Source organism: Odocoileus virginianus, chromosome 26 (assembly GCF_023699985.2).
Source record: "Odocoileus virginianus isolate 20LAN1187 ecotype Illinois chromosome 26, Ovbor_1.2, whole genome shotgun sequence".
NCBI lineage: Eukaryota > Metazoa > Chordata > Mammalia > Artiodactyla > Cervidae > Odocoileus > Odocoileus virginianus.
Window position 1 is genome coordinate 32,003,321 of NC_069699.1, and position 18,282 is coordinate 32,021,602.

Genomic DNA, 18,282 nt, shown 5'->3' on the forward strand with positions numbered 1-18,282 from the left:
ATTAAGATACGCCAATATTTTCTACCATTCTATGGGTTAGTTAGGTTTTTAAATTTTGATTGTCTGATTTTTTCTTTTGTCATTTGTATTTTGATGTCATTTTCTAAAAAGCTATTAGCATAGACAAGGTCACAAAGACTTATGCCTATGTTTTCATTTGAGAGTTTCACAATTTTATTAGCTTGTACATAGTCCTCCAGTTTTGGTCTTGTTGAAGATTCTTTTCACTACGGCTCCTGCTGATGTCCCCATAATTTTGTCAATTTATGCAATAGAGATAGCTGAGATTTTGAAACAGGGATTGCATTGAGCCTCTAGATTAATTTCAGGAGTACTGCCATTTTAAGTCTTCGCGGCCTATGAACATATTGTGTGTTTGGGATGTGCCATTACTTCCTGTTTGATCTTCGATGCGCATCACAGGGAAGAAATCTGCACTCTCTCAGGTTATTTCCTGGGCACACGCCTAGTCCTGCACATGCAGGTGGCCTTCTAGGTCCTTCAGAAATGTACTGAACCTCTTCAGAGCCCACTGGTGACATTTCACTCACCCGATTTCCTTTGCAATCTCCTGGCCGCCCTCTTACTGGTTCCAACTGATACACCTGCCTCAGTACTGACTGCTGGTTCTTTTTACCACATGCCCCAGGCCGGGGCTCCCCTTGCTGAGCAGACTGTATCAGGTCAAGTAAACGCAGCTTCTGTGGGTGTGCCCAGCCCGTCCTGCTCGCCTCACTAGTTACTAGGCTTGTGGGGTTTTACTGCTACCATAGAGCTGGGGAGAGAATGGGACTTCAGGTGAGTTATGCCAGAACGGTCACTTTTCTTCAAGTGTTTTCTTGAATCAACACTCCTTGGGTTCTTACATACTAGTTATTTCCTAGGATTCCAAAAAAGCTGATGGCGATGATTTTTGCTAACGTTCTCACTGCTTTAATAGAGGTGCATATTTTCACAAGCCATTACTCTGATGTTCTGGTGGTGGCGGTTTAGTCTCTAAGTCGATACAACTCTTGCGACCCCATGGACTGTAGCCGGCCAGGCTCCTTTCTCCATGGGATTCTCCAGGCAAGAATACTGGAGTGGGCAGCCATCCCCTTCTCCAGGGGATCTTCCCGACCCAGGGATCAAAACCCAGTTCTCCAGCATTGCAGGCAGATTCTTTACCAACTGAGCTACAAGGGAAGTGAGTGATGTTCTGGAGGTACTTCATACCCTGCTCCCTTTGGAGAAAGTTTGAGGGGTGTGGGGGCTCTGCATTCACAGTGGTTCATGATGCTCTGTTTTCTGTGACAGTGAGGTAGCCTTAGGGAAGTTGAGGACTGTTTGATAACTGAGCACCATGGATATGTCTGTAATCGAGGGGTGTGATCATGGAGGGGTCACTGTTCATGGAGCTGCTACTGGATATGGTTAGATAACCACAGTGCATGTCCCTGAGAGTATCTGGTAGAGCTGAGGGTGCTCAGGGACCCGCGGAGGTCTGCGTTTCTTGTTCACGAGAACCGCAGCTGGTCCCCATGTCCTGGAGGGTCCTAGTGCCTTACAGCTGGCTCCCCTCACCCCAGATGACTTGCCAAAGCCCCAGATCATCACCCAGCCAGAGACCATCACAGCCGTGATGGGCAAGGACGTCCGCTTCACCTGTTCGGCCGCCAGCAGCAGCAGCTCCCCGATGACATTCGCCTGGAAGAAGGACAACGAGGCACTGGCCAACGCCGACATGGAGAACTTCGCCCACGTGCGCGCCCAGGACGGGGAGGTGATGGAGTATACCACCGTCCTGCACCTGCGCCGCGTCACCTTCGCGCATGAGGGCCGCTACCAGTGCGTCATCACCAACCACTTCGGCTCCTCCTACTCACACAAGGCCAAGCTCACCGTGCACGGTACGTGCGCCGCTTCTTTGCACTGCGGGTCGGGTTCCCGCAGATCCCCGCTCGGGACTGCTCTGTCACCCGGCTGGTGATTGAGATGGGAGGCGTCATTCTGTCACACACTGTGGCCTGGCTTGGGCTCAGGAGTAGCAGATTGTAGGGTTATTCTCAGTGAATTCTTTTGGGGTGATTTTTTTTTTTAATCCAGTTATTATGTACAGTAGGCTTCCCTTGTGGCTCAGCTGGTAAAGAATCCACCAGCAATGTGGGAGGCCTGGGTTCAATCCCTGGGTTGGGAAGATCTCCTAGAGAAGGGAAAGACTACCCACTCCAGGATTCCGGCCTGGAGAATTCCATGGACTGTATGGTCCATGGGATTGCAAAGAGTCGGACACGACTGAGCAACTTCACCCCACCACCACCACATTGTAGGTAGGACCAAACCTTGTTATTTTTTTTCCCCCCTCACTTATTATCCTCCTCAGCCCAGGATGCCTGGCAGCCAGATTCCAAGTGCACCCCAACACTGGGGAAGCCGCTGCCCTCCAAGGAGACAGCCCAGCATTGGGGCCGGCAGCCAGCCCAGGTGGGGCCAGGCCAGAGAGCCGTGGACCAGTGACCCGGGAGCAGAACGGTCTTGCGGGTATCTGACAAGGATTTTTACTTGGCAGCCAGCTCTGGAGCCTGTCAAGATGACCCCCTTCGGGGGGGCCCCTTCTAGTAGTCAGTTAAGGGTAGAGAGAGAGGTAGTTTGAGCAGTCAGGCTCCCTCAGGGTGACTAAAGCAGGCAGGCAGGTATCAGGCCCTGGCACTTACGGGGTATCCCTATACAGACAGGTCACCACAGGACAGACAGTAGCAATATTTCAGGGGAGCCTTCCATTGAAGGGGTCCAAGCCAACCTTGTGTGCGCGATGAGAGGGAGTGATAACTGCCGCCCCTGCGGCAGGAGCGGTCAGCAGCGCTCAGAAAGCCCGGCTCCTGGTTCTGGCAGGGGCGGTCCTAGGCGGACGCTGCACAAAGGGCGGTGAGTGTGAGCTGACGCTTGGGAGTGGGGCAGTCAGTCTGACAGAAGCCACTCCTGGCCTCTGCACCCAGCTTCCTACAGACTTGACTCTGTCCGCTCTGCAGTGTTCCCTTCGTTCACCAAAATGCCCCACGACATCGCCATCCGGACCGGCACCACGGCCCGCCTTGAATGTGCTGCCACCGGCCACCCCAACCCCCAGATCGCCTGGCAGAAGGACGGGGGCACAGACTTCCCCGCTGCTCGGGAGCGCCGCATGCACGTCATGCCCGACGACGACGTGTTTTTCATCACGGATGTGAAGATAGACGACATGGGGGTTTACAGCTGCACCGCCCAGAACTCGGCTGGCTCCGTTTCAGCCAACGCCACCCTGACTGTCCTAGGTTGGTACGCTGAGTGTGTGTGAGGGAGAGGTTTTCTCACACATCATAGGGACCTGGAGGCACAGTTCTCAGACTGTCCTGTGAAGCCTGGGGTCGGGGAGTTCAAGAGGCGGTTTTCAAACAAAACAAGCGGTTCCCTCTCTTAAAAAAAGCCATCGGATTAGTCTCCACAGGGCTTAGGTGTAAGGCACTCTGAAGAACTGCCCTCTCCTCAGGCAGGCAGGGTGGGTCAAGAGGGACAGACGTGAGCCTGTCACCAGGTGGTGTGGGAACCACGGGGGTTCTGTGGCTTGAGGTCAGTTCATCCCCAGACAGCACGGCTTAGTCCCTCTGGTAGAAAACCTAGCCACTCTGATAAAAGCTCCCAGATGGACTGCATGACGCGTTTCCAGGGGACAGACCTAGAACAGCCGAGGCCCAGAGAGAAATGGTGAGACCCCCACTTTGTTGCAGAGACCCCGTCCCTGGCGGTGCCACTGGAGGACCGTGTGGTGTCCGTGGGAGAAACGGTGGCCCTGCAGTGCAAGGCGAGCGGCAGCCCTCCGCCCCGCATCACCTGGCTCAAGGGGGACCGGCCCCTCAGCCTCACCGAACGCCACCACTTCACCCCCGGCAACCAGCTGCTGGTCGTTCAGAACGTGGTGGTGGAAGACGCGGGCCGCTACACCTGCGAGATGTCCAACGCCCTGGGCACCGAGCGCGCGCACAGCCAGCTGAGCGTCCTGCCCACCCCGGGCTGCCGGAAGGACGGCACCACCGTGGGCATCTTCACCATCGCCGTGGTGTGCAGCATCGTGCTCACCTCCCTGGTCTGGGTGTGCATCATCTACCAGACCAGGAAGAAGAGTGAGGAGTACAGTGTCACGAACACAGGTGAGCCACCGCAGCCCAGGGGACCGCAGGGAAGAGGAGCGGCCAGGCTGTCTGGGAAGGAGGCCACAGGCTTTTTCGAGACTCAGTGTACTCAAAAGTCTGGATTGTTGGGGAGTGACACCATTTTATCTTTCTCAATGACCGCATTTTATCTTTCGAGAATAGCACATTTTTAATGGGAATACTCTCAATGCAAGTACATTACAAACGGCAGTTTTCTGAGCCGTCGAGCTTTGCTGCTGTGTGGTGGGTTGCTGCTGCAGGGATTTCACCAGGTCGTTTTTCTCTTGGGGCACAATGATGAGAAGGCAGACAGACATCTCTCCCAATCCTGGGTAGTCAGGCTAAGCAGGTGCTAGGAGGGCTTCTCCAGCGCAGACGCCACACAGCGTCTGCACAGCTTTCCAGCGGCTGCCCACGTCTGCTTGTTGTCACCACAGAGGGTCAGGACCCCTGCTGTCTGACCGTCTTGCCTCCCTGCAGATGAAACCATCGTGCCCCCAGACGTCCCGAGCTACCTCTCTTCTCAGGGGACGCTCTCGGACCGACAGGAGACTGCAGTCAGGACGGAAGGTGGCCACCAGGCCAACGGGCATCTGGAGAGCAACGGTAGGGCCTCAGCCTGAGCGCATCCTCTTAAGCACGGGGACCTGTCAGCTTGGGTGACCCAAGTCTGCTGGTGGGTCTTTGGGACTTAACCTGTGCAAGTTCCACAAGGTCTTTGTTGGGTTTACCATCTCCTAACCCGGACAAGGTGGCACTGCCTGCAGTAAGAGCCGCAAAGCACGAGACCGCCCCGTTCTGCTCTTCCAGCCTCTCAGAGTAGGAAGTGCCCAGAGCAATGGGGCAAGACTGCACAGTGGTTTGGAGTGAGTTTATCCAAACCAGAACTGGGTGCTGCAAGGCCGGCCTGGTGTGAAGGCAGGGTTAGAGAAGGGTCCTCGCTGGACCTCTGGGTTATCAGCCCAGGAACAAACCCCTGGGAGGAACCTCCTGACGAGTGTCCCTGTGCTGCTCGCCTTGCCCGTTCTTTGCACCCAGCATCGTCTGAAGCGCTCTGCCCACCTCAGGGAGGGAGTCTAACCGGTGGGAGTCTGTTGCAGGTGTTTGTCCAAGAGACGCAGGCCTCTTTCCCGAGGTGGAAGCTCACGGTGTTATGTGCAGGCAGCCCAAGTTCTGCGTCGGGTTCACCAAGGAGCCCTGGAAAGTGGTGGAGAAGGCTGATGGCCCACCTGGTCCCCAGAAGACAATGGGTATGAGCAGCTTTCCTCAGGAAAGAGTATTTAGCTCTTGAAATCAAAATGAGTTTACCTAGTCGCTACATGAAAGTTGTGGGGGGAGACACATAACTGATGTCAAACTATCTCAGAATTTGGCATTCACTCTATAAAAAGAACCTGGCCATACTTCCTGTTTAAATTCCAGAATAGGATGTCGCTTAAGTAATACTACGCTGGGGTAAGCATGAGTTTAGATTTTTAAGTGACAAATAAAAGAGTTACCTTTTCACCAGGGCCACTCTGACACTGCACAACGCCTCATGCACACTGGATTTTTCACCTGGGATCAGAGAGTAGCAGTTCACAGTCTGATTAAGAAATTCATCTGCAGCATTTCAATGTGGAAGATCTCCGTTCTTCACAAATAGCTTGGTGTTGGCCACAGTCCTTCGTCTGTGAACAGACTTGGGAGGGGAGGCGTTTACAGAGGTGATGAGAGCAGGGCTCAGGCCTTACAGAGTGGCTGATGGTTCCGTCTCATCCACAGAGCGCGGCGGCCCGATGGCGTGCGGTGACTGCAGCGCTGACTCGCACGGTTACTCCAAGGAGCCAGCCGGCCACCTTCAGCCCGGGGACAGCAGCCAGCCGGGAACCCCGAGCAGCCAGGAGCCCAGCCCAAGTGAGCACCCACACTCTCCACTGCATCCGAGCAGGGGGCCCCTCTACCCCAGTAACCACGACAGAATGCGGGCCGCCTTGAAGAAGCCCGTGGTGCCTCTCGATGGGAAAGGTAACGGGGCTTTGTCTTCCGAGGGTCACCAGTCGGGGTGGGGGGAGGTGGGGTGCGCGGCCAGGCTGACGTGGCCTCTCCTTTCTCCCCTCCCTCCCCTCCTAGGGGCATCCTCTTGGACTCTAGCGCGGCTGTGTGAGCCGGACTCCTTAGACCTCCAGCCTTCATCTGTGTTAACTCCAGGCAAGCCTGAGCTCATGGACGCCGCCTCGGGCTCCCCTGACGTGCCCGGTGAAGGCCAGCACTTGCTTCTTTCCAACGGACACCTCCCCCAAGCCTGTGACTCTGGTTCCGAGTCCACGCCCCTGACAGGACAGCCGCCCGGGAGACGGAACACACCACTGCTGTTTGCACCGAAAAGCTAGGCTTTGTCTACCTCGGCCCTCATGGCGTCTGCAGGAAAGAGAGGTGGGTGAGGCCGCGAGGGAGCCTGGCTTCGGGCATCACTGATTTGTACATAGTTCTCACCTCCACGTAGAGCGGCAAGAGTCTGAAAGGACTTGCAGTAGAAGCACAGAAATGCAAGAGGCTAGTAGCGTGTATAAAAGGTAGAGAAGTATTTGGTACCCTTGTACATAAGAGTTCTCAGAGATGCCATATATATTATATGTATCTTTTACAGAGGCTATTTTAATCTTTAGTGCATGGTTAACAGAAACAAAAATCCTACAATGTTGACATTATTATTTTTCATACCTGGTTGCTGTTTAATTTTGGAGGGGGGGGATAGTTCTGGTGCCTTAATGCATGGATGGAGTTCCTTGAAGCTACAAACCACATTTGTTCACAGGAGGGTTTGGTAGGTGGATGGAAAGGAGGCGCTCTGGCATCCCTGGGATGCTTTACCACCAGAGGCTGTGTCTGCAGTGGAAGCAACTTCCTGTGACGGTTGCTTGTGTGGACAGCGTTGCGGGGACCTCCCTGTAGAGCCCGGAGGGGCAGACGTTACATTCCTTCATGGTGAAGGCGTTCTTGTAGGTTTAAGTTCTTTCTCTAACAGGTGGAATATTAATCCATCACAAGCAATCGGTTCCAACAATTAGGATGCCTTTCTTCCTTCTGTGAGAAAGGCAAATGTGGTCTTGTCAGTATCATTCAATGGTCATTTGAGGCTTTTTAATAAGATAGAGGCTGCTGGTGTTGGTACCTGTGGATTTTTCAATAGTGATATTGTAGTTCTGCCGATATAATTAATATTACGTTGGCCTTAGGGGAAAAAAAAATCCGAGTCCTCACTTTTCAGGGCTCATGTCTCTACTGAGGATCCAGAGCAGGCCTGGCCATGTCCTTCCCTCACCCAGATGGCCCCGGGCTTGGACTCTCAGAGATCAGCCCTCCTCCTGGGTATTTTTGCACTTTTTTTTGAGACCTGTTGCTAACCATCTTGTGAGTGCCAATGTGTATTTCAGGAAAAATTACATTGAAACAAGGTCCTTAAAAATCTCAGAAAGCCAAGTTCCTTTAGCCAAAAAGCTGAAGGGGACATATTGATGGAATGGTTACTTACCTATGTTAATCACTGTCAGCTGTCACCACTGTCCCAAAAGGTAAGCACATCTAGAATTCTGTTCTCAACAGTTAACTGATTGTTACTTCCACAAAATATGTGAATTTGCTGCTTCTGAGAGGCAATGTGAAAGAGGAAGTATTACTTTTATGTACAAAGTTATTTATTTATAGAAATTTTGGTACAATGTACATTGAAAAACATGTAAAATATTGAAGTGTCTAACAAATGGCATTGAAGTGTCTTTAATAAAGGTTCATTTATAACATGTTACGTGTGTGGCGGGTTGTTTTTATACCTACATTAACCAGCCGTGCTTCATCCTGTTTAATTCCAGAGACTGCCTTTGTAAGGGAGTCATCCTGCCCTAATTACCCTTTTACTTTTTGAAAAGGAAAAAAAAATTAGTCAAAGCAGAACTATATACTGTTGCTCCAGGGAAGACATGACAGCACTGGATTCCTAAGATTTCTCTCTGAATTTTTCTAACACCTGGAACTTATTAGTCAAGCTCTAGAATGGTGACCTTCTCACTTCATCTCTTCGATTTCCAGTGCTGAGCTTAAAATTCCTAACGGTGAACCGAAGGATGAAACCACTGTGTTTGCAAAGCCAGCCCTGGCCCTTGCTCTGAGTCTGAAATAGGGGGAGAGGTCGGTGACGGCCCAGCTAGTCACTGAGCCGAGACTGGGTTCTCTCTCACAAAACACCACATGAGCAGCTGGACACCTCTCTGTAAAAGAATACAAGTGTTTTTATAGGTGAAATGTGATGGTCATTAAGACCAGCAGCTTGCTTACCCAGCAAGGATGCTTGCCGTGCACCTGTAGTTCATTCTTTTTACACAAAGCTGTAAGCTGATGCAACTGGAATTAACCCGGGGGAAAAACCCACCCACATCCTCAACTTTTTCCGTAAGTCTCCTTCTGGCCATTCTTTTAAAATTGTAACCATCCCTGCCTTTGGCTGACTCCACTATCAGGTGGCAGGAAATGAAAGATCAGATACAGATCAAATGAAGGCTCTGAAAGGGCCTGGACTCAGCATTACCATGCTTATTTATTGAGGGGTTCTGAGAAAAAAACTGTTCAGAGTACCGCTGTGGACATCATTTTCTCTCTCCACTCTGGCAAACGAGCCGATGACGTCACCCCAGCCAGCCTGCAGCGCGGAAGACGCGTCCTCCATGTTGTAACCCGAGCGGGACTGGGCTTCCGCACGGAGTCTCGTCGTTCAGATGGCTGGACAGCTGCTAAATGGAAGGGAAACTCTTCTCACAGCAGGATCCTTTCTTGAAGGCAGGGGCCGTCTCTGATTCAGGGGCTCTCTCTGCCAAGTTCCGACAGAAAGCTGCGTGTTTGGTCATAAGCACCAAGAAAGATGAAACCCCCCAGACTGATGGCTGCCATTCGAGGGAAGACACCTGCAAATAATCTGGTGGGAGGCAAGAGGAAAGATGTTTAAAAAACTGTGTGTGTAAAAAAGGTTAAATTCCAACACCCACAGCTTGCTCAACTTAACACACCACGCTCATTAAACCCCACAGAGCACTTCAGACGTGTGTTTTTACTTTCAGAATGGCACTTACATTCCCGAGTAGACTTGCTGAAGCTGGATCCCAGCTGTCTGTTGGCTAAAGTGGCCGAATACCAAACAGAGCTTACTTGTGAGCACCCACCACTAAGTCCAGCAGTTAGTCCAAACTAACTTGATCCCCACAAGAGTTCTGTTAGCAACTTTCACACCATTTCTGTCTTCGAGAGACAGTGAAATCGACTTTTTAATAGAGTTGTCAATGACTCCTGAGGAAGGCTGGAGCCCCCCACACCTTAAACCTGATGTGGGCCCTGGGCGTTCAGGGAGATTTCCAGCGACTCTCCTGCTCCCGGTGACTCACTTGGTCCCATTTTGTCCTTAAAACCCGACAAATGTGATGCCACTTGGGGACTCCAATCTCCATGGATCCTGTTTTCTTTCTCCTCTAATGAAGGGCAAGACAGATGGGTTGTTCCAGCTGGGAGGGGAACAGCACCTCATTATGGGTTTTGTCCCCAAGCACTAGGGAAGGCCAGTCACCATCAAAGTTGCAACTTTCGAACAAGCAAAGAAATGCAAAGTAAAAGAACAATGTTACTGGGGTTGTAAGTTGGGCAATCATTGTTTAATACACTCCCAGAGCAACGCACAGTTATTTGTTCAAAGATGGTCATCGTGGTTTCACTGATGAAACAAAAACTGCAAAGAACCTACTCTCAGATTACAGATTCTGTCTGGTACAGGAGACAAACCTGGGAGATTATGCAACTGAAAAATAAGGTCGTGCACAGGGACTCAATGGAAGACAGACAAAATGGGTTCTAAAAGAAGTCCCAGAGCAGTATAATATGACTGCATGTTGGACAAACACGGCCGACATGTGTCCTCAACTTTCTGTGGAGACTTTCCTCGCCTATGTGTCTGTAATAATGGAACCTTTTTACCAACAGTATTACTTGTGTAAGCAGAAAACAAAATTACAAAGTTAGAACTAGTGAATTCACCACTAAAAATACTTTGGATCAGATCTATGAAAATACATAATTATGCCAACAGGAGCCTGGGGCAGCCTTGACAGTCTGGGAAACCTCCATGCTCAGCTGAAGGGAGACTCGCCAAGACCCGGACAGGAAGGAGACCTCACGAAGGCAGCCTAATTCACGGCTGCCCAGCTGCCCCCTTTCTGTCTAACTGCCAGGAGAGGCCGGCTCCCTGCTCCTCAGACAATCCCAACCTAAGCCCTCAGCACTTCTGAGGAAAACAAACTCGACCGGAGTTCTGGGGGTCAGTGATTTAGTTAGCTGAGAATTTAAATCATCAACGAAAATGATACCCAAAATGAGAACCTTTTTCTTGTCCACATGAAAATTCTACAGACGGTGAAAACACATTTGTGAGGGAAAAGCTGTTCAGCTCAGCCCCGTGTGAAGTGTTTCTATATGAGGTGTCCCTAAACCTCTGCGTTCAGGCCCCCTGCCCTTCTGACCTGGAGAACAGTGTCACCTGCCATCCCCCACCCTACAAAGGGCCGAGCTGGCCGGGCGGTCGGCAGGGGCCGAGCTGTGGAAACCACATTTGCCACAGAATCCTTCCGCCCTGCCCTGTTTCCACAGCCAGTGTCTCATTCCGCTCCCGCTAATGAGCTCAGCTGCTCCACGCTAGGGGCAGACGGAAGCAGTTTATGGCTTCACTAGATGACAACTGAGTCTGTTAACATCATTACAGCTTTAACGTAGAGTAATCTGTCCAGTAAGCGCCCCAACCAGACTCAGACACAAGCTGGCGCAGAGCGGAGCCTCACCGGAGGGAGCCCGCGGGAGACACGACACGGGGCGCCACGCGAGGGCCGAGGGGCAGCGGCGGCGCGCGCGGGAGGGCGCAGGAGAGGAAAGCAGAAGGCCAGGAGGCGAGCGGGAGGACGGAGCAGGATAAACAGGCTCCCGTCTGCTTTCGGCCCACTGGGCTGCATGAGCGTGTGGTATTTTTATTTGAGAAACCAATTTGCCCAAGGGCACATCTCCCAGATCTGTGCCAGAACATGGTTTCCTCCCGCCCTCCCCGGAGTGACCCAAGCGCGTCACTGCTTTAACGGATGCGAGGAGCTCAGCACCAGCCCCGAGCGGGGCTTGGGCTGTGGGGGGTGTGCACGTGTACACGAGGCGCGAGGCTGTACCTGCGAGGTAGCTGGAACCCTCTGCAAAGCCGGCAGGCATGTTCCAGGACCACCAGGAGCCCCCGGGGCCTCTGCGTCAAGGACAGAGGAAGCAGCAGAAGCCTAGGCTCACTGCTCAGAACAGCTGCCCGCGTTGGCAGGGCCTTTGCCTCTTTGCCTTTTGTTACAGTTCCCTTGTCCAATTATTTGTCTCCTATCACATTAATGAGAAGCTAATGAACACTCAGCTAAGGACCGCACTGGGCATACCAATGGGAGCCCAAGACTCAAGAAGCTTCTGGAAGGTGAGATCCCTTCACACGTCTGACAGCAGGGGCAGGGACAGGCCCTCGACATGAGGATGATGCCCTGTCTCTGCCTGCGATTCTGGCATGGCCCCATGAGGCAGCACCCAGTGACACCACCGCCGGGACAGGCGAGGTTAAGTTTTGATCATCTCGTGGAAATCCCACCTCCGCGAGCTTCTGGTTCCACGGTCCTGCCAACAAGGCCACCCCCACAAACATCACCACCTTCCTAGAAAAGGCAGGCAGGCTACAGCCCCACTCAGACTCCACAGGGCTAAGGTCTAGGGCAGAGGTTTGACCAATAGTTGCCAGAGCCTCTTTAAGAATGATATTAAAACAACATAAATCACAGCAGGATCCTCTATGACCCACATCCCAGAATTTTAGAAACAAAAGCAAAAATAAACAAATGGGACCTAATGAAACTTAAAAGCTTTTGCACAACAAAGGATACTATAAGCAAGGTGAAAAGACAGCCCTCAGATTGGGAGAAAATAATAGCAAATGAAGCAACAGACAAAGGATTAATCTCAAAAATATACAAGCAACTCCTGCAGCTCAATTCCAGAAAAATAAATGACCCAATCAAAAAATGGGCCAAAGAACTAAACAGACATTTCTCCAAGGAAGACATACGGATGGCAAAAAAACACATGAAAAGATGCTCAACATCACTCATTATCAGAGAAATGCAAATCAAAACCACAATGAGGTACCATTACACGCCAGTCAGGATGGCTGCTATCCAAAAGTCTACAAGCAATAAATGCAGGAGAGGGTGTGGAGAAAAGGGAACCCTCTTACACTGTTGGTGGGAATGCAAATTAGTACAGCCACTATGGAAAACAGTGTGGAGATTCCTTAAAAAGCTGGAAATAGATCTGCCATATGACCCAGCAATCCCACTTCTAGGCATACACACTGAGGAAACCAGATCCGAAAGAGACACGTACACCCCAATGTTCATCGCAGCACTGTTTATAATAGCCAGGTCATGGAAGCAACCTAGATGCCCATCAGCAGACGAATGGATGAGGAAGCTGTGGTACATATACACCATGGAATATTACTCAGCCATTAAAAAGAATTCATTTGAATCAGTTCTAATGAGATGGGTGAAACTGGAACCCATTATACAGAGCGAAGTAAGCCAGAAAGAGAAAGACCATTACAGTATACTAACACATATATATGGAATTTAGAAAGATGGTAACGATAACCTTATATGCAAAAAAAGAAAAAGAGACTCAGATGTATAGAACAGACTTGTGGACTCTGTGGGAGAAGGCGAGGGCGGGATGTTCAAGAGAACAGCATCTAAACATGTATATCTAGGGTGAAACAGATCACCAGCCCAGGTTGGATGCATGAGACAAGTGCTCGGGCCTGGTGCACTGGGAAGACCCAGAGCGATCGGGTGGAGAGGGAGGTGGGAGGGGGGACCGGGATGGGGAATACATGTAAATCCATGGCTAATTCATTTCAATGTATGACAAAAACCACTGCAATGTTGTAAAGTAATTAGCCTCCAACAAATAAAAATAAATGGAAGAGGAAAAAAAAAAAGAATGATATTAAAACAAATGAGTAAAATTCGGCAGTCTGACATGATAACCTAAAAAAGCTACTGCAGGCAACACCTCTGTGTGGCCCAGTCATTATTTGAAGCTCTAAGAACCTTTTCTGGGCTACTTCATAGCTCTTTTTCTCCCCTCTCACACCATTTCTTTCTTCAAGAGGAACTGACATCAAAATCGAAGTGTCTCAACTATGAGCAACCAGATTCCTACTTCCTCACCATCGATTAGCCGTGCGTCACTGACTCAGGACAGGTGAGCTACCACCCTGCCCTCCCAGGCTCACCACCACTCTGGTGAACCCAGCCCCAGTCTCCATACCTCGTGTCCTACAGGCACGCGGCATCCGCTGGGAGGCGGCACAGTCAGTGAAGCTACACACCATTAGCTGTTTTGAATAGAGGATGGGGCTGTTCTGCAAAATACCGTTGCCTGGGCCTGGCTAACCTGCACCAGGTTCTCCAGACTGTCAACGAGCTGCAATAAAACCTGCCAAATGGACACAAACTAGTCAACTGATGGACGTGGCTCTGGGACGAGGAGGGGGCACTACTGTGGCTGGGCTGTGTCATACCAGCCTTGTCCCCAGGCTCCCTCAACCTTCCCTGAAAGGAGGCTGGGCTCTCAGGAAAATCCCTGGAGATGATGCCAGAGAGAATCATGATTTCACCCATCTGCACAGATCCCAACCTTTAGACGGCTTTGGTGCTTAGTCACTTAGCTGTGTCCCATGGACTGTAGCCTGCCAGCCTCCTCTGTGCATGGATTTCCCAGGCAAGAATACTGGAGTGAGCAGCCATTTCCTTCTCCAGAGGATCTTCCTAACTCAGGTATTAAGCCCGTGTCTCCTGCATTGCAGGCAGATTCCTTACTGCTGAGCCACCAGGGAAGCGCTTGAACAGGTTTACATGTTGTAAAAGCAGTAGTACTGAAATAATATTTTAAAGAAAGCTTTGTGGGACACTACGCTAGAGTATGAAGCACTCGGCTGACGATACAAAGCTGTGGGCTTCAAGGGAGGTGTCACGCACTGTGCTATATTGAAGGTGATAACTAAGATAGGTAGAAACCACAAATGCTGTCTGTAGAAACCACAAATGCTGTCTTCTAACAACGCTACCTTCGTCACTCGGGTCCTGCCTTACACAAGCGGACGCTGGCTTTCTCACTGCTGCAGCCCAGAACCCAGCAGGGGCCACACACACGGACATCACCTGACATCGGGATGGGACCCACCGGCTACAGCACTGCGTCAGCTCGACTGTGTAAGCAGCACCTCACACACGTAACATCAAACATAACGTCTTCCACGATCAGGACGAGCGGAAGAAGAAGGGTGGGTGTGCCCGACACGGCTAGAGGAGGAGGAGGGTGGAGAGGCCTCCCCCCGGCCTTACCCCGACAGCCCCTGTGTCCGCCAAACTGCGTGCAAGGCAGAGAGGATATTCCCACTTGCGGTGCTGGAACCAGCCTGCAAGGAAAGACAGAGCGAAGACATCATCTCACAAAATTCCCCAAGCCACTTACAGCTGGCCCCCCAACACCCTCACCTGGGACAGTTTCAGGCAGGCTGGGGAGGCCCTAGGGAATCAGCTCCCTGGCTCTCCCTGGACTAGCAGCCCTCACATCCGAAGCTGCCAGCAAGCACTGATCTGGCCCAAATCCCACCCGAAGCAGCTTTTCTAGGTGAGTTCTCTCACCATCAACCGATGAGCAGAGCTTTCCCGAACAATTCACAGACTGCTACTAACCAGGAAAAAGATGGGAAGTGGTATAATTGATCTGAGAAGGATGGAGGGTAATCAGTATAATGGCATTATGAAACTTCTCTAAGTGGCTAATGCACACATTTGATAAAGAACACTACGTTCTGTTTAAAACTGGCTTTGCCCTATGAAGCTTCATATTACGATTCTGTCTTTATTCCACTTTTCCACAAGGGCATGACCTTTCAGAATCACCGTTTTGGTTCAGATATGTCCTGTGGACTTCTCTGAAGTCTTAATGCAGTTTTTTTAAAGATAATTTTTCTTCATGTCATTTGTTGACAGTTCTGAAAACTGTCCTAGTTCATCTGGTGAAAGCTTAATAAGCATGATCTGAGTTCAGAACTTCAGACTTGCTGCCTGGCGTGAAGCAGGCCAGCTCTCTGAGCCTCAGGACCGTCACCAGTAAAAACAAGGAGTTTCTGAAAACAGTATTGCCAGCCAGAGGCCCTACCATCCCCACCTGTTCACGTAAGACGGAGGAAAATCATGTCAAAAAGACAGCCGTCACAGCGATTCCTGTGATAGTGCTTTGTGCAAAGGCAGTTCCATTCGTGACTCAACAGGCAGCGTAAGGCTGCTGACACACAGGTATCACGCCACCTTTGTTCACTTTATATACATATAAGCCCTGGCCCTAATGGAGACAAGCGTCTGTTGTGTCCGATACCTTATTTTACCACTTACCTTTGCCAACATGATTCTTGTTTTGGCCACGTCCAGAGGCGTGGTGACTGCAGCTGCAAAGCCACCTGTGCACATAAACACACACAACACACAAGCAAGGCACTATTTACCACGCTGCATGGCATTTTATAATTTTTACTCCAGAATTCCTCGCAACTCTGCCAAAAATACTTCTTTATCGTTACATCCACTTGACTGATTCAAGAATAGGACGCACACATGCCACGTCTTTACCCGCACGCTCTGCTGCTATCACAGAGGTGACGGGACAACGTTTTATACGCTCAAGTTTAAAAAAAGGCCCCACAACGTATCCTGCTCTCCTGTGAAGCAGCGCACAAACCTTTGGGTGGATGTGGGGTATCTGTGGTCAGCCCCCGCCCGTCTGAGAGGCACTGCGGCGCCCCATGAGCTCAGGCGGTCCATGCCTTTCACGGGCCTATGTTCTCTAATCCGACTCCAAAACGCTGCTATGGTTTCTGCTCTTAGGCAAAACTGGCAAAGAGAAACATGTGTATTGCTGTGGGAAATTTTGGTATACATGGCTGGGTTTTTAACGGTTAAGAGAGTACATTTTTCTGTATTTCCAGACTTCTGATCAACAGGACAGCTAGAGTCACAAGATTTCTAAACTCATTTCTTGTTAGAGTCAGTCTTGATTCAAGCCCGAGTTCTTCCTTATGGCTCTGTCCTCTTTATTTAAATTCTGTGACTGCCAAATGGATCTTTAAAAAAATCTACATATTTTAAAGGGGTCTGTATGTACACACAGAGGAAGTGGAAGACTTTTTCTTTTTTCTTTTAATAGAAATCATAGTATCTGGTATCAATATTTTATTCAATATGCTACAGAGATATTGCAGATCCCCAAAGTCCCAAAAAAGACTGAAACAGTAAGCCCAAAAGGGATTTCTAAAGATTCAGCTTCCATGACCACAGTGAAATTGGACAGTTTTCTAAGAGCTGAACACAACACATGTGTGAAGGATGCTCCAGAAATAGCAGCCTCTCCCTCTAAGTTCTGGGTTGTGTGGACAAGGAGGTCATCTGATCTCTGCCAAATATCTTTCTAAATATGTTGCTGAAATAAGATCATTAAACTGAACCTCCTCCATTTGGTAACATTATGTTATTTATTATGAGGCTGACTTCTTGAAAGATATACTCAGAAGGGCACAAATTTAGGGCTAAAGAGTAAAACCAGAAACATGCATACTAAGTTGCCTTTTATTTTAGCCACCTCTGAGTTATGAATGTGAAATGTTTTCCTCCCAATTCAAAAGTTGCCTGAAATTCAGAAACCTGCTAAACTGCAAGTATTTTTAAAATTCTGTGGACTCAATCCTCAAACACTATTCTCTTTTTTAAATCACTTAACCATTTACTCTGCCTTTGATACTCGAAGTCACATGTATCTTGGCTCCAAAAGTAGTACTGTTTCATTACACAATGACTTTGATATAAGACAAACACAAATTTGTCCAGTTGTTTAAATTCCTAGGTGCATAACCATTTTCCTGTTTGAAAATGTTTCAAACTGACCTAAACCAACTAAAAAGGCTTAAAAATTGACAAGGACATCATCAGTCCTCCATCTGACCACTCAAGCTCTCACGAATCACCCGTGTTGAAAAGTATTTGTCTTCTACTAAATTTGGATACTGTAAATTGAACTTATTTTGGCCATTAGCGAAGTTCATTATTCCTTTACTATAGGTGCCTGCCAATATTCTTCCAGTGATTTGTTTCCTGAAAGTAATATAAAGAAAAGTGAGACAAAAACATATGCTGAAATAGGTCCTAATTTTACTACCATGAAGGAAACTTTATTTTATGAAAGTTATTAATGTCAATTTAAATGTCTTCAAATATCAAAGACTGCTTTAATTCACAGACCTCACAGTGTTTTTTTTATGAGGCTGTAAGAAGGACTTGTGAAGATCATGTAACAGAATAACCGGTCATAATGGGGAGGGAGCAGGGGAGCTGTATTTTCAGTTAAAATGCAGTTATTTTCTACATTTTACTTAAGGGAACTGTAAACCTCTGGTAATAAATACAAGGAACATGCTAGCGTATTAGACAGGAAATAATTATTTGGTATAGCAACTGCAGGCCATGTTAGTATTCAAATCACATGTGAAACAATTTTCTATGTGTTCCACTAGAGACAGGTTTGTCCTTAATGTTAGGCTAACTGCTTCCAAGAACCAGATTCAGGGGAAATTAGATTTTTACAGTGAAACAGCATCTCACGTGTCCTCAGGGTTCTCTCCCCTCCAGACAAAGGGGCCACCTGCCTACAGTAAGTCTGGAGCTGTCACCTCCAACATCTGCTGGGAGTGTGGAGGCGGGGCACAGCGGTGGGGGGCTGCCACGCACTGCCCCCCACTCACTAGCTGGGAGCAGGAAGAGCTGCTCCAGCGGAGAGCCCCGAACAAATGGGGCTTCAACAACAACAATGGCAACAAACGTGTTTCCATTTCTTTCAGACTGTATCGGGCCCTGTCATTTGTTACCCAGATAATCCTTCACCCTGTTACAGAATTTCAAGCCATGGCTTTCCTTCCTTCTCC

At 49.5% G+C, this 18,282-nt stretch overlaps 2 protein-coding genes across 9 annotated transcripts in view; one reads left to right on the plus strand and one right to left on the minus strand.

Annotated features, from left to right (window-relative positions):
• LRIG1 (leucine rich repeats and immunoglobulin like domains 1) overlaps positions 1-7,948 on the plus strand; it is a 112,072-nt gene extending 104,124 nt beyond the window's left edge. For 2 of the 5 annotated variants that reach the window (XM_020896551.2, XM_020896554.2), the window contains exons 13-19: positions 1,569-1,889; positions 3,009-3,290; positions 3,744-4,163; positions 4,647-4,772; positions 5,267-5,416; positions 5,931-6,173; positions 6,279-7,948. In XM_020896551.2, the coding sequence (XP_020752210.2) occupies positions 1,569-1,889; positions 3,009-3,290; positions 3,744-4,163; positions 4,647-4,772; positions 5,267-5,416; positions 5,931-6,173; positions 6,279-6,538 (1,802 nt within the window). In that variant the 3' untranslated portion in view covers positions 6,539-7,948. The remainder of the gene's footprint in view (positions 1-1,568; positions 1,890-3,008; positions 3,291-3,743; positions 4,164-4,646; positions 4,773-5,266; positions 5,417-5,930; positions 6,174-6,278) is intronic. The other 3 variants (XM_070455707.1, XM_070455708.1, XM_070455709.1) reach the window with 3 other exon arrangements.
• Positions 7,949-8,720: 772 nt separating this feature from the next.
• SLC25A26 (solute carrier family 25 member 26) overlaps positions 8,721-18,282 on the minus strand; it is a 151,202-nt gene continuing 141,640 nt past the window's right edge. For all 4 annotated transcript variants that reach the window (XM_020896555.2, XM_070455710.1, XM_070455711.1 and 1 more), the window contains 3 exons: positions 15,707-15,771; positions 14,651-14,724; positions 8,721-9,114 (listed from right to left, as the gene is read on the minus strand). In XM_020896555.2, the coding sequence (XP_020752214.2) occupies positions 8,997-9,114; positions 14,651-14,724; positions 15,707-15,771 (257 nt within the window). In that variant the 3' untranslated portion in view covers positions 8,721-8,996. The remainder of the gene's footprint in view (positions 9,115-14,650; positions 14,725-15,706; positions 15,772-18,282) is intronic.